Source organism: Phaseolus vulgaris, chromosome 8 (assembly GCF_000499845.2).
Source record: "Phaseolus vulgaris cultivar G19833 chromosome 8, P. vulgaris v2.0, whole genome shotgun sequence".
NCBI classification, from domain to species: domain Eukaryota; kingdom Viridiplantae; phylum Streptophyta; class Magnoliopsida; order Fabales; family Fabaceae; genus Phaseolus; species Phaseolus vulgaris.
Window position 1 is genome coordinate 61745185 of NC_023752.2, and position 14675 is coordinate 61759859.

At 29.4% G+C, this 14675-nt stretch overlaps 2 protein-coding genes across 2 annotated transcripts; both read right to left on the reverse strand.

Moving 5' to 3' along the window:
• Positions 1–3739: 3739 nt before the first annotated feature.
• LOC137825592 (receptor-like protein 9DC3) lies at positions 3740–6692 on the reverse strand. Its single transcript, XM_068631292.1, has one exon. The coding sequence runs from the start codon at positions 6658–6660 to the stop codon at positions 3937–3939; it is 2724 nt and encodes a 907-aa protein (XP_068487393.1). The 5' UTR covers positions 6661–6692; the 3' UTR covers positions 3740–3936.
• Positions 6693–9802: 3110 nt separating this feature from the next.
• On the reverse strand, positions 9803–12967 carry LOC137825706 (receptor-like protein 9DC3). Its single transcript, XM_068631445.1, has one exon. The coding sequence runs from the start codon at positions 12964–12966 to the stop codon at positions 9964–9966; it is 3003 nt and encodes a 1000-aa protein (XP_068487546.1). The 5' UTR covers position 12967; the 3' UTR covers positions 9803–9963.
• Positions 12968–14675: the final 1708 nt, after the last annotated feature.

Here is a 14675-nt window from a genome sequence, read left to right on the forward strand (position 1 = left end):
AAAAATAAACACTACATTAGAAAACTTATATTTAAAAATATACAACAACTTTTAATTTAACCAATAGTGACAATTTAATTCAATATTTTTTAGTGCTTATGATCTATCTTTTATCTTTCTATTCAAGAATTTCAAGTTTCAGACTGAATTGCAGGTAAATGTTTAGTATCTTTGGAAGGCTGAAATAAATGTTAAGAGTTAAAGTACTAACTATTTTTTAAAATAGCTTGTGATTCTTATAATTTTTTTTTATAAATTTGATGATTATGAATTTTTTAATATAGGTTTATTTTATTTTAAATATATAAGTAATGTATTTATATTAAAATTTTGTGGTGATATTTATATTAACATGTTTTTGTTAGTTTAAGACTAAAATAAATGTAAGAGTTTTGGTCTTCTTACCAACTAAAAAAGTATGAATAAACGTACTAACAATTTTTTATTTCTTTCATGATTTCGGAATTGGATGGTTTTTTTTTTAATATATGTTTATTTTGTTTTTAAAAATATTTCAATAATGTATATACATTATTGTTGTCTTTATTAAGACTTTTGTGGATGATATTAATTTGTTGTTGTGAGTTTGAAACTAAAGAATATATAAATATCTTTCAATATTGTTTGTGATTAAAACTCATACAAAACAAATAAAATTTTGTATAAATTTATGTAAATGTATACATAATTAGTAATCATTAAACTCATTCAAAAAGTCTACTGATACATTCACATTGTAGACAATATAAACCTTCAAACATACATGCTAATATCATTATAACATAATATAAAATATTTGTTGCCTCTATTTGGACTTTTGTGGTAGTGTTTATCCTGACCTACATGTATGAGTTGTTTGTGATTTTTTGCATTTTTTTAAAATTCATGATTCTTTTAGTTTTTAATATAGATTTATTTATTTTATTTACAATATATTTGCCTTTACTTGAATTTTTGTGTTATCATTGATTATGTTAACAAGCTTTATGAATTTGAGACTAAAACAAATGTTAAGAAATTAGGGTTTTAGTAAAACTGAAGCATAAGATAAAAAAAACTAACAAACTAATTGTTTTTTAATACTGTTTGTAACAGCGTAAAAAGATAAAAGCAGAGCCACACCCCTCTCCCCACACAGTGCCTTTTATTTTCTTTTTCTTTTTCTCTCTTCATATTCTTTTCTCTTCCTCTTTTTTAATTTTCTCTCCCAATATTCATCTATTTTAGAATCTAATCGGACCACGTTGTAGCTGACGAGTTAAGGAACATTTCTACCCTATCAGATTTTCAAACAGAGTAAGTTCATTTTTGCTCTAAAGTTCCTTTGTTCTTTATTTTTCCTTAAGATTTAGTCATCAATCTTGGTGGGGTCAGTTGAGAAGTTTAATCCTCTCAACTTATTCTACTATATACTGAATTTTTGTTCTGTTTGGATAACTTGCATTAGGCCCGTAAATCTTGAAGTTTATCGACGGTGGGAAATAAAATTCTAAAAGTTGCTTGAGGTAAGGGAAGCTAAATTTAATTTTTAATAGCACCCTAGGATAGAAGATATGAATGCGAAAAGGACGTGGTCCCAATATTCAATTTTTCTTGCAGGGATGTTGTGTGTTATATATATTGGGTTGTTTGTTTATATATTATTTAAATTTGTGGAAATATTAGGTTTTGATGATTTAGTATTAAAGTGTTATTTTTTTTATGTCAAATAGACTTTTGAATATTGTGGATTACTTTTGAAATGATATTGTATGACGGAATGGTATGGAATTGAATTCATACATTTGGGATAATGTATGGACTGATGTTTGTTGTGTATTAAGTATTGATGCCTATGTGGTAACAGAGATCTCCGAGCTTCACTGATGATCTAAGTCACATAGATTAAGACATCAGGTGGTGAGAAGCTGATGGGGGAGTTCATGCACACCGTGACATATGAGATGTACGACTTTGGTTGTATTGAACTTACCCTGATCTTTTCTGTTGGATTCGCTGATAATCTTTGGATCAGGTGTTAGTCTCTGGTAGGACTGACTTAATACGGATCTTCCGGAAGACGTTGTTTGTTGAATATTCTGGATGTGTAGATCCATGTGAGATCTATGTGATTGTTTTATGTTGGAATTTGAAGAAGATTGAATAATTGAGAAATTGACCATGTAATTTGATTTTCTCTTTTAATTTAATTTCATATATTATAAAATTTTATTTTCACTAGCTTACCCTTGCTTTTTGTGTTGTGTTTAAACTGCGATGACTGTACTATGTACACGAGCAGATGACCATACAGGTGCAGGAAAGTCTTAGAGGTTTCAGAGTTTTATTTTTAGCTATGAATATGTAAATATTTGTATTTCTATAAATCCTAATAATGTATTAGGAATGTTTTGAAAAACTTCAAATTTGTATAGAAATACGTAGAACTTGTATTGTAATAGTTAGATATTATTTTCTGGGGTGTTACACTGTTTATGTGTTTCTTCCGTTCTTTCAAATTTGGATCATTCTTGATTTTTTAATATATATTTATTTTATTTTAAAAATATCTGATTAATGTATTTATATTATTTTTGTCATTTTAGGACTTTTGTGTCCAACATAGGAATTGAGTTGGAGTCGGTGCCGACAAAAATGAGAAACATGCCAGATAAATATTTTAAATAAACAAAATGAGTTTAATATGACATCATTTTGCAGTAATTAGCTACAAAATCACTTATTTTATCTGTTTATAAATAAAAAAATAAAAAAATTTCATGATAAAATGCATGAATACATGGATGATAAAATTTGTCAAATGATGATAATTTAACGGTAAAATGTGTAATTTAGTAAATATGTTATTCTTTCTTATAATCTTTATCGTCAACAAAATGTTATTATTTTTATCTTTTCAAATACTTTTTCTATTCTTTTTAGCATTTTTAATTTTTTAATATTATTTATTTATTTGTCATCTGTTAATCAAATAAATACTACTATAGTTAAAAACAAATATAGATATTGATTTGATTATAAATTGTTTAAGAATTAAAAGGTATTTACCAAACTTGTTGAAGAGAATCAACTTAATTATAAGTACTTATGTACGAGCTGACAATAAAAATAAATAAATAAATATATTTACTACAACATTATATTGCCAATTTGTCTTGTTTTTTTTTAACTTGTACAATACATACGTTTATAACTTGGAGGATGAAGTAGATGTAAGAGTTTAGGATGTTTATAAAAATTAAGCAAAAGCATAAAAATCTAGATTTTTATTGTGATGTTTATATTAACTTTATCATGATATGTTAATAATATAGTTATACATTATAATGGTGACTCCATTATAATCACCTCATAACACCATTTAATCTTTTAAGATATTTTTATAACCTTCAGGTTTAGTTCATCTATACCAGAATATCTATCATTCATTTTCATTCAAACTTGTAATATGTATAATAAAATGTTTGTTTCTTTGGATAAGAATTCAAAGTGAAAAATCAATAAATAACTTGAGACAGAAATTGTGAATAACGTTGTTTTTTCATTTGTTATGCTTTAAACAATAAAAAGAGTTATAATATATTTTAGATAAATTAATGTTAAAAATTTGTAATTTCTTTTAGATTTGATATGTACTATCATTTTAATATTACGCTTTGATTGTTAGGTTAAATATGTCAAAAGAAAGTGAGTTTATTTCTTTCACAAACAAAATTTGAAGATGCAGACAAAGGAAATGTGGCAACAAAAGTAGAACACATTTATTTCACAAGTAAACATTGATCAAATCTCTCATACAATATGATGTGATAAGATTCTTGATTTACATTGAAATTAAACAAAAACAAGTGCATAGAACATTCTCCACTTATTTATTTTGCTACAATTCTCATGACTTCTTTTTCCCCATTATATTAAGACCACCTCACAAGCCATTCAAGCTTTCCTATAATACAAAAGTCTGAGGCCAATTCCAAATATCATTCCACATCCATATCCTATAACCACTGGTTCCCATCCAAATCCAAATCTCTCTTCTCCCAATAAGCTCGGAGAAGATGGAGGGTTTTGTTCAGTGTTGTTGCAATTCATTGACAATGGAAACCCACATAATCCCGAGTTTCCTAGGTAGGAGTCATTTGAAAAAGTCGCAAACTGTTTTCCTTTAGGTATTTCTCCCACAAGCTGGTTATTGGAAAGATTCAAGACTGCTAGAAAGTTCATATTGGTTAATTCTGTTGGAATCCTACCAGTGAACATATTTGAAGAGAGATCCAATGATTCTAAGTTTGTCAAATATCCAATGGATTTGGGAATAAGACCACTTAATCTGTTATGGGAAAAATTGAGTCCTCTAAGAGCGTGAAGCTCTCCAATTACATATGGAATTTGTCCTTCAAATTTGTTTTGAGATAAATCAATGGTAAAAAAGTTTCTTGGAATTTTGTGGAGTGTCATACTTATCGCTTTTGTTGTTACAGTTACAGATTCATACATATATTCAGTTATATATAGAATCATAACATTTAGGGATGCACTGACTTGAGTAAGTGGTGTGTTCATGTAGAACTCGCTCCCTTTATATTTAATGACATTCTTCATGGCTTTAAAATTTTGTATATAGGTTTTTGGTATTGGACCATTGAAATAGTTGGATGAGATATCAAAAATAACAATACTTGAAAACCCATACTTTGTCTTTAAATTGGCAATGGGACCATAGAATTTGTTGGCTCGCAATACCAATATTGTCAACTCTGGTAGAGTTTGAACCCAATGGGGAAATTTATCCTCAATTTGATTGTTGCCAACATCCAAGATCTTCAGTTTTATGCAATTAGACAAAGATTCTGGCAAAAGACCTTCCAATTGGTTGTTATTGAGATTCAAAATAGTGAGATAACTATTCATTGAAAAGGTAGTTGGTAAAGTGCCATTTAGTGTGTTATTTTTTAGATCCAAAACAAAAAGGAATTGCAAGTTTACAAGGCATGATGGAATGACGCCTGTCAACTTATTGTGTGACAAGCTGAGAATGATAAGATTACTTATTTTACAAATTGAGGAAGACATGTCGTCAATGAGTAAATTGAAACTAATATCAAGGAACCTGAGATTGTAGTTCCTCGAGAATTGGTTCATTGGAGTTGTCAACAAGTTGTGGGATAGGTTCAGAACTTTTAATGAATCGATTTTATGTAACCACTCGGGCACTGCTCCATTCAATTTGTTGTCAGATAGATCGAGCTTTGTTAGCATTGGGAATTTTCCTAATAATTTTGGAAATTTAGTTAAACCCACAGAAGATAAATACAATCTCTCTAAGCGAGGGGTGTTGGTGAAGAATGAAGAGTTATGAAAATTACTGAAGTTGTTTGATGATAGACATAAGTGAGTTAGGTTTACAAGGGTGAAGACTGATTGTGGAATATATCCATGTAGCTTGTTGTAGCACAAATATAAAGACTCCAAGGATTGAGATGAGATTGAAGGTATATGTCCAGTGAACTGATTATCTGATAGATCCAGTTCTTTCAAAAATGGCAAAGATAAACACCAAGCAGGAATTGTCCCATTTAGTAAGTTATCATTGAAGGATAAAAAAGTTAGGTTTGAAAGCCCTGTTATTTTGTTGGGTAGAGGACCCTCCAATCTATTCTCTGAAAGATCCAAGTGAAGAAGATGTTGAAGATTTGAAAGTGAGGATGGAATTTGGCCATAGAATTGATTGTATCGAAGATCCAAAACAGTTAAATATGGAAGGGTTAAGATTGAGGATGAGATTGAATCTTTGAGATAGTTACTTGAGAGATTGAGGGAAGTAAGATGTGTGAAGTTGGAGAAAGAGGCAGGGATTGTCCCCTCCAACATGTTCCATGAAAGATCCAACATAGTGAGAGAAGCAGCACTGCAACTCAAGTTCGGAAAATACTCAACACTATTCTCTGACAAGCATAAGTGTTTAAGTTTTGGTAAACAAAAGATGTCAGTTTTCAAATTTTGTCGAACTCCAGTGCCTCTAAGACTAAGACTAACCAAAGAGGTAGACAAATTGAGCTGACTCATCGAACTAGAAGTCATATTTACCTTATCCAAAATAAGCTCCCTTAAAACTGTTGTATTTTGGAGGAACTTCTTCCAATTGCTCTCTTCCCACGTTAACAAAGTATCAGAGAGATCAAGTGATTCTAATTTGGAAAGTTGTGAGATCTGGGAAGGAATTTCACCTCGAAAGAGAAAATCACCAGACAAATTGAGGTGTGTGAGGCTCACAAACCCACCAAAAGGAAATGATAATTGAGAGGAGAAATAATTGAAAGCAAGATTAAGTGATTGAAGATGAGAAAGACGAAAAAGTGAAGTGTTTGGAATGATTTCACCTAAAAGACCACTGCAGGTGAGGTCAAGGCCTATGACGTGACCAGAGATGGGGTGGCAAGTAACCCCAGACCATGAGCAACAATCTGTTCCATTTTCCCATGTTCTGGTCTTTGGAACAAGATTATCACAACGGAAATGATAATTGTTATCACTGAAAGAGGTCTTGAATTGGAGCAAGGCAGTTTTCTCATGAAGATGACATAAGGAATGGGAGGATGAGAAGTGAAAGAGCAACAAATGACAACACAGAAAAAGCAACCACCCCACCCATGACTCCATTTGAAGCTGTGTTTAAGGAAAAGGGTTCACTGTGATTTACTTAGAGCAATCAAAGATGAAGATTTATAGCCAAAATAAAATAGTTTGTCTTCATTAATGTTTTCAATTTCCAATTTGTCTTGGTCAGTGCCTGCAAAGACGGGGCATTTGGAATTGACTTTGGAGTCAATGCCCCAAACAATGGGACTTGGGTTTACTATTCCAACTACAAACAATAAAGAGATCACATGCCATATAAATATTTTAAATAAACAATATGAGTTTAATATCACATCATTTTGCAATAATTACCTACAAAATCACTTTTTTACTAAAATTAATAAAATAAATTTTTTTGATGATAAAATGCATGGAAAAACATGGATAATAAAATTTGTAAAATGATGATGATTTAACGGCAAAAAGTGCAATTAAGTAAATATTTTATTCTTCCTTATACTCTTTATCGTTAATAAAATGCTATATATTTTTAGACACATTTTCTATTTCTTTTTGTAGCATTTTTTATTTATTTATTTGTCATCTGTTAACCATATAAATAATAGTGTTTAAAAAAATAAAGATATTGATTTGATAATAAATTGTTTAAGAATTAAAAGATATTTACTAAACTTGTTGAAGAGAATAAACTTAATTATAAATACTATGTACGAGGTCAACAATAAAAAGTTTGCTATACAGTAATAAATATATTTTTTAATTAATGCCTTGCTATTAATTTTTTTTCTTTTCTTTATTTTCTTAGTATAGTTTTCTAGGTTATAACGTGTTTTTTTAGTTGAGTGTGTAGACTCAACGACTTTAATTTTAATGCATTGGGCCCTTTTGACTTTCGTGTGTAAATTAATGACTTTTATGAAAGATGAAGCTTCAAGAATTTAGAGAAGGCAATTAATTAATTCATGTTTTGGCAATGTTAGGTTAGAGTAGAGAGAAATATAGCATCATTTTTTTGTCTTGTTCAATCAGACTTCTGATACAAAAATTTAATGTTATTTATGCAAAAAGTGAATAGAATCTATTAAATTATTTTTATCTAAGAACTTCCAAGTATTTCATATGATTTCTTTACTTCACAATGAATTTGTAATAAGACCTTTAGCCTTTTGTGTTAATGGTTTCATTTATTTCAAAATTAAAAAATGAATTAGTTAAGGTGACTGCATAAGGAATATAATAATAAACAAATTATAACAATAAATTAATTTATTGTTTTAATTGATTTCATAGAATTAGATTTATTTGGGTTTTAATTATTATTTTTGTTAATTTTATGTTTATAAAGTAAATGGTTTAAAAGAAGTGTTTATCTTTATTATTGAGTCAAATATGCAAAAGTCTAAGTGGTTTCTTTGAATTAAAACAGAAAACAATATCTAAGGTGAAGAAAGGGGAAATAAAATCTACAATATCTTCATAAACAGAATTGGAATAAAATATTTTGCAAAATACAATAATGATGTAAAGTTAAAAACGATTAACAAAATCTAAATTACAATATTTTTTCAAGATCCTTGGAGCATAAAAGCTTATAAAAAGACACAAGCCTCAAAGAGAGAGGAGAGAACTTCATAGGATTTTCTTAGTTTATTTTCTTCTTTGTAATTCTTTTGTTTATTTTACCTCTGCATGGAAAGTTAAACCTTTTTAGTTGATTTCTTTGTAATCCCCATTGAGTTATGATGTTTTCATCAATATAAGTTTCATTTTTCAATTCTCTACAACAGTTGTTTTTTATCTTCTAATCTACTGAAAAACTGGTTTTTGTTAGATGTTGTACTTGAACTCATGATTGAGAGTTTTCCTTACTTTAAGCTTTGGTTTCTTAATTAATTCGCATTGTTCTAATTATTAAAAAAAAATTACATGAAAGACAAAATTAGCTATATGAATATAATTCCAGAATGGGAATGTGCAATTTCTTTGATCGCACAAAGAGTAAATATAGTAAAGTTTGAAGACAAAAAGAGCAAATGTATCATCAATGAGCAAAAGGAATATTGCTGTTTTATATTTACTTGGAATTTTTTCTGCATTTGTTTGATTTTTCAACAACAGATTTTTTAAGATTAAGAAAATTATAATTTTAGTCATAATGCACAATGTCATTTTCCATTTGGCTCTTGCATTAAAAGAATTATTGGGACGCAAATTCTAATAATCTTCTATCATAAAATTAAAAAATGTTACAGGTCATTGATTTAAATTAAAATATTTTATGAACACAACTCATTTTAAATTAAGAATAAGCATACATTTATTTTCACAAATTACACTTTTCATGGCTCAACTTTGAGGAACCAAATGGGTTTAACCTAACTTTTCCCAAATAAAAAGTTGATTATTTCCAATAGTTTATATATGGATAACAATACAATTCAGAAAGTGATGCAACATATACTTTCTCTTTTTTAAGGAATAAATAAATAACCTTTTTTTTCCATAGCCACTGCCATAAGATGTGTAAGTCACAACTTTTACATTATTATTTTTAAATTCAATGCATTTTGAAAGAGAGAAAAAAATTGGAGATTAATTATTTTTATTTTATTTTTTAACTTCACATTTTAACACACATTATTATATTATTAAAGTGTGTTGTCAAGTGGGTATATTTTTTTAGAGAGGTTCCCAAATATTATTTTCCAAGAGAAACTTTGGGAGAGAGGAAATTATGAATGAGAGATAAGTAGTATAAGGTTTTTGAAATAGTATTGGTCTCAAAAACAGTTTTGAAATTCCATGTCACAAAACGACAATGATTTACTAGACAAACTAATAACTTAATATGACAATAAGAGATTGCACAAACCAACTCAAATAAGAGATTCCCAACATAAGTTTAAAGATTAAAGAGGACATTCCACAAACTAGTCCATATTTGAAAAATAATTTTGAGAGTTGTATATTTCATTAAAAAATTCCATTTTTATTGTATTTTCTATATTTTTTGTTTTCATGAAAAGAAGTTATGTTAAGCAATTAATTAGTGGTCACCTCCAAATTTTGAAATGTAAAATAGGTTACAAGAAAATTAGTTTATTCTTCTCATAACAAAATTTGATTGGAGAGAGAAAGGAAATGTGACAACATAAGTAGAACACATTTATTTTACAACTAGATCAAATCTTTCATACAATATGGTGTGATAAGATTCTTGACATACATTGAAATTGAACAAGAACAAAAGCATGGAACATTTTCTAGTCAAGCCACATATCCACTAATTTATTATGCTACAATTCTCATGACTTTCTTTTCACCTTTATATTAAGACCACCTCCAACCATTTTCACAAGTCATTCAAGCTTTCCTACAATACAAAAATCCAAGGCCAATTCCAAATATCATTCCACATCCATATCCTATAACCACTGGTTCCCATCCAAATCCAAATCTCTCTTCTCCCCAGAAGCTTGGAAAAGATGGAGATTTTTGTTCAGTGTTGTTGCAATTCATTGACAATGGAAATCCACATAATCCCGAGTTTCCTACATAGGAGTCGTTTGAAAAAGTGTCAAACTGTTTTCCTTTAGGTATTTCTCCCACAAGATGGTTCTGGGAAAGATTCAGGACTTCAAGAAAGTTCAAATTGGTTAATTCTGTTGGAATCCTACCGGACAACATATTTGAGGAGAGATCCAATGATTCTAAGTTTGTCAAATCTTTAATGGATTTGGGAATATGACCACTAAGTTTGTTATGGGAAAAGTTGAGTCCTCTAAGAGCATGAAGCTCTCCAATTACATATGGAATTTGTCCTTCAAATTTGTTTTGGGATAAATCAATGGTTACAAAGTTTTTTGGAACTTTTTTTAGTGTCATACTTATCGCTTTTGTTGTTACAGATACAAATCCAACTGTAACACTTTTGGACTTATTAAGTGACATAAGTGGTATGTCCATGTATAGCTGGCTCCCTTTATATGGATTGACATTCTTCATGGCTTTAAAACTTTGTATATAGGATTTTGGTATTGGACCATTGAAATAGTTGGATGAGATATCAAAAATAATTATACTTGAAAACCCATGCTCCGTCTTTGAACCTTCAATGGGACCGTACAATTTGTTGGCTCGCAATACCAATACTGACAACATTGGTAGAGTTTGAAGCCAATGAGGAAATTTATCTTCAATTTGATTGTTTCCAAGATTCAAGATCTTCAATCGTGTGCAATTGGACAAAGATTTTGGCAAAGGACCTTCCAATTGGTTGTCATTAACATTAAAATAAATGAGCTCACTACCCACTGAGAAGTTATTTGGTAAGGTGCCATTTAGTTTGTTCATTTGCAAATCCAAAATATAAGGGTTATTCAGGCATGGTGGAATGGCACCTGTCAACTTATTGTGGGACAAGATGAGAACCCAAAGAAAAATTATATTACACAATGAGGAAGACACGCCGCCAATGAGTAAATTGAAACTAAGATCAATGATCTCGAGGTTGTAGTTCATTAAGAATTGGTTCATTGGAGTTTCCAACAAGTTGTGGGATAGGTTCAAAAAATTTAATAAACCCATTTCATGTAACCATTTGGGCACTGTTCCATTCAATTTGTTGTTGGATAGATCAAGTCGTGTCAACATTGAGAATTTTCCTGATAATTTTGGAAATTCAGTCAAACCCATAGAAGATAAATACAATATCTCTAAGTGAGGGAATTTGCAATTGATGTTGGTGAAGAATGAAGTGTTATGAAGACCACTGAAATTGTTTGACGATAGACATAATTGAGTTAGGTTTACAAGGGTGAAGAATGATGGTGGAATATTGCCATGCAGCTTGTTGTAGCACAAATACAGAGACTTCAAGGATTGAGATGACATTGACGGTATATGCCCTGTGAACTGATTATCTGATAGATGCAATTCTTGCAAAAATGGCAAAGATAAACACCAAGCAGGAATTGTCCCATTTAGTAAGTTGTCATTGAAGGATAATCGAGTTAGGTTTGAAAGACCTGTTATTTTGTTGGGTAGAGGACCCTCCAATCTATTCTCTGAAAGATCCAAGTGAAAAAGATGTTGAAGATTTGAAAGTGAGGATGGAATTTGGCCACTAAATTTATTTTGTGAAAGGTCCAAGTAAATAAGGTGTTGAAGATTTGAAAGTGATGATGGAATTTGGCCACTAAATTGATTCTTTGAAAGATCCAAGAGAAGGAGATGCCTAAGATTTGAAAGTGAGGATGGAATTTGGCCACTAAATTGATTCATTGAAAGATCCAAGAGTAGGAGATGTGTAAGATTTGAAAGTGTTGATGGTAGCTCACCTCCTATAGTGTTAGCACTTAAATGTAATTCTTGAAATTTGTTTGACTGAGAAAAGACATTCGGGATTTGGCCACTGAATTGATTGAATCTAAGATCCAAAAAACATAGATGTGGAAGGGTTAAGAGTGAGGATGTGATTGAATCATTGAGATAGTTATGTGAGAGATCAACTGAAGTAAGATGTGTGAAGTTGGAGAAAGAGGCAGGGATTGTCCCCTCCAACATGTTCCATGAAAGATCCAATATAGTGAGAGAAGCAGCACTGCAACTCAAGTTCGGAAATTGCTTGAGACTATTATCTGACAACCATAAGTGTTTAAGTTTTGGTAAACAAAATATGTCAGTTTTCAAGTTTTGTCGAACTCCAGTGTTTCTAAGACTAAGACTAACCAAAGAGGTAGACACATTGAGTGGTCTCATCGAACTAGAAGTAATATATACATAATCCAAAATGAGTTCCCTTAAAACTGTTGTATTTTGGAGGAACTTCTTCAAAATGCTTTCTTTCCACGTTAAGAACATATTAGAAGAGAGGTCGAGTGTTTCTAATTTGGAAAGTTGTGAGATTTGGGAGGGAATTTCACCTTGAATGCGAGTTGTAGATAGATTGAGGTGTGTGAGGCTCACAAACCCACCAAGGAAAGATGATAAAGGAGAGAAGAAAATATCATTGCAAGCAAGATTAAGTGATTGAATATGAGAAAGACGAAAAAGAGAAGTGTTTGGATGAATTTCACCTGAAAGATGATTGCAGTTGAGGTCAAGGCCTATGACGTGACCAGAGATGGGGTGACAAGTAACCCCATACCATGAGCAACAATCTGTTCCATTTTTCCATGTTGACGTCTTTGGAACAAAATTATAACAACTAGACATAAAGCCATAGTCATGATCATAAGTGAGAGAGTTTTTGAATTGGAGCAACGCAATTTTATCGTGAAGATGACATAAAGAATGGGAGAATGAGAAGTGAAAGAGAAACAAATGGGAAAATAAAAGAAGAAACCAACCTACCCATGACTCCATTTGAAACTGTATTTAAGTAAAAGTGTTGAGTGTGATTTAGTTAAAGGAAAGAAAGATGAAGATTTATAGCCAAAATAAAATAGGATGTGAAGATGAACACGGCATCACTCACCTTCTAATATTTTCATTAATGTTTTAATTTCCAAATTGACTTTGGAGTCAATGCCCCCAAACAATGGGACTTGGGTTTACTATTCCAACTACAAACAATTATCCCAACACCACCTCTCATTTTTATCAAATATTTGTTTTATTTGTTAACTAATTATTATCCAAAAAATAAACCCATGTTGTTTCCTCTTGATATACATTAATACTAAAATAATTATAAATTTTTTTAATGTGATATATACATTTTTTTTATATTTTTAATACTGTACCCAAAAATTGAATAATATGTTTTACTATTCAACTATAGTTAATTTACAGATTTTATAATCGAAAACATATTTATCTATCAAAATTTTCTATTGTTTATAAATCAATCTATTAAATTTCTACTATACAGGTGACATGCCAGAGAAATATTTAAACTAAACAAAATAAGTTTAATATGACATCATTTTGCAAGAATTAGCTACAAAATGACTTCTTTTATCTTTTTATAAACTCAATAAAATAAAAACTTTTGATGATAAATTGCATGAAAAAACATGGATGATAAAATTTGTAAAATGATGATAATTTTACTTGGAGAGTTGAAATTGATGGTAAGATATAGATAGAAAATTAAAGGCATAGAAAAAGGAGGAGCAAATATATTTAATATTCCTATGGTAGGTTTTTCCCACTTTCTAAATTTTCTCAGTGGAAGACCAAGACGATTCAAAAAGTGTACGTCTCATCTTTCAACACAATTATTTTTAGTGTATATTTAAAATATATTATATTAAAAGAATTATAATAATAAATTTAAGAGCGATTTATTAATTTTTAAATTTAAATTTAAGATTTATACAATGCATTAAATTAAACTATAGATGTTGTGATTATTGAAGTATATATTTTTTTATATATTATGATGACAAAATCTACGACAATATACGAAACCGTCATATAAAAAACGTTCATAAATAATATTATATACAATAAAAATAGTTATGGGCAGTTTACCAAATTTCTTATTCAAATTTATCGACTAAAGATGCAATAGGAGATGGGTAATTTAAGTTACCTATAAAAGTGCAACAAATGTTTTCGTAAAAACTGAATTTGAAAAAATTATCTAATTTTAAACTTGAATAAGCCAAATTTGAATTTAAAAAATATGGATTTAAAATTCAAATTAGATTTTTTTTAAAATATAGATTTGTATTATTTCAATTTAATTTTTTATATTTTACTACAAGAAAATCATTAAATTTGATAGTAAAAACCTTAGTAGACACTACAAGAAAATCATGAAATAGAAACCAATTTTTAAATACCAAAATAATTAGTTACAAAGAAACTAAAATAGAGACCATTTTAGAAACTAAAAAAAAAATTAGTTTCTAAATTTGGTATCTAAAATCTTGGTTTCTAATTAGATACCAATTTAGAAACTATTTAACAATAATAGAAACTAATTTAGAAACCAAATTTCTTTTTAGTTTCTAAAATGGTCTCTAATTTAGTTACTATTGCAACTAATTATTTTGGTTTCTAGAATTTGGTTTCTATTTCATGATTTTCTTGTAGTGAGATAATTAGATATCAATATAAAAACT

What these genes read in the sequence shown, in the direction of transcription:
- LOC137825706 (XM_068631445.1), bottom strand. Translation starts at nt 12,966, where the DNA reads ATGGAGTCATGGGTAGGTTGGTTTCTTCTTTTATTTTCCCATTTGTTT.
- LOC137825592 (XM_068631292.1), bottom strand. Translation starts at nt 6,660, where the DNA reads ATGGAGTCATGGGTGGGGTGGTTGCTTTTTCTGTGTTGTCATTTGTTG.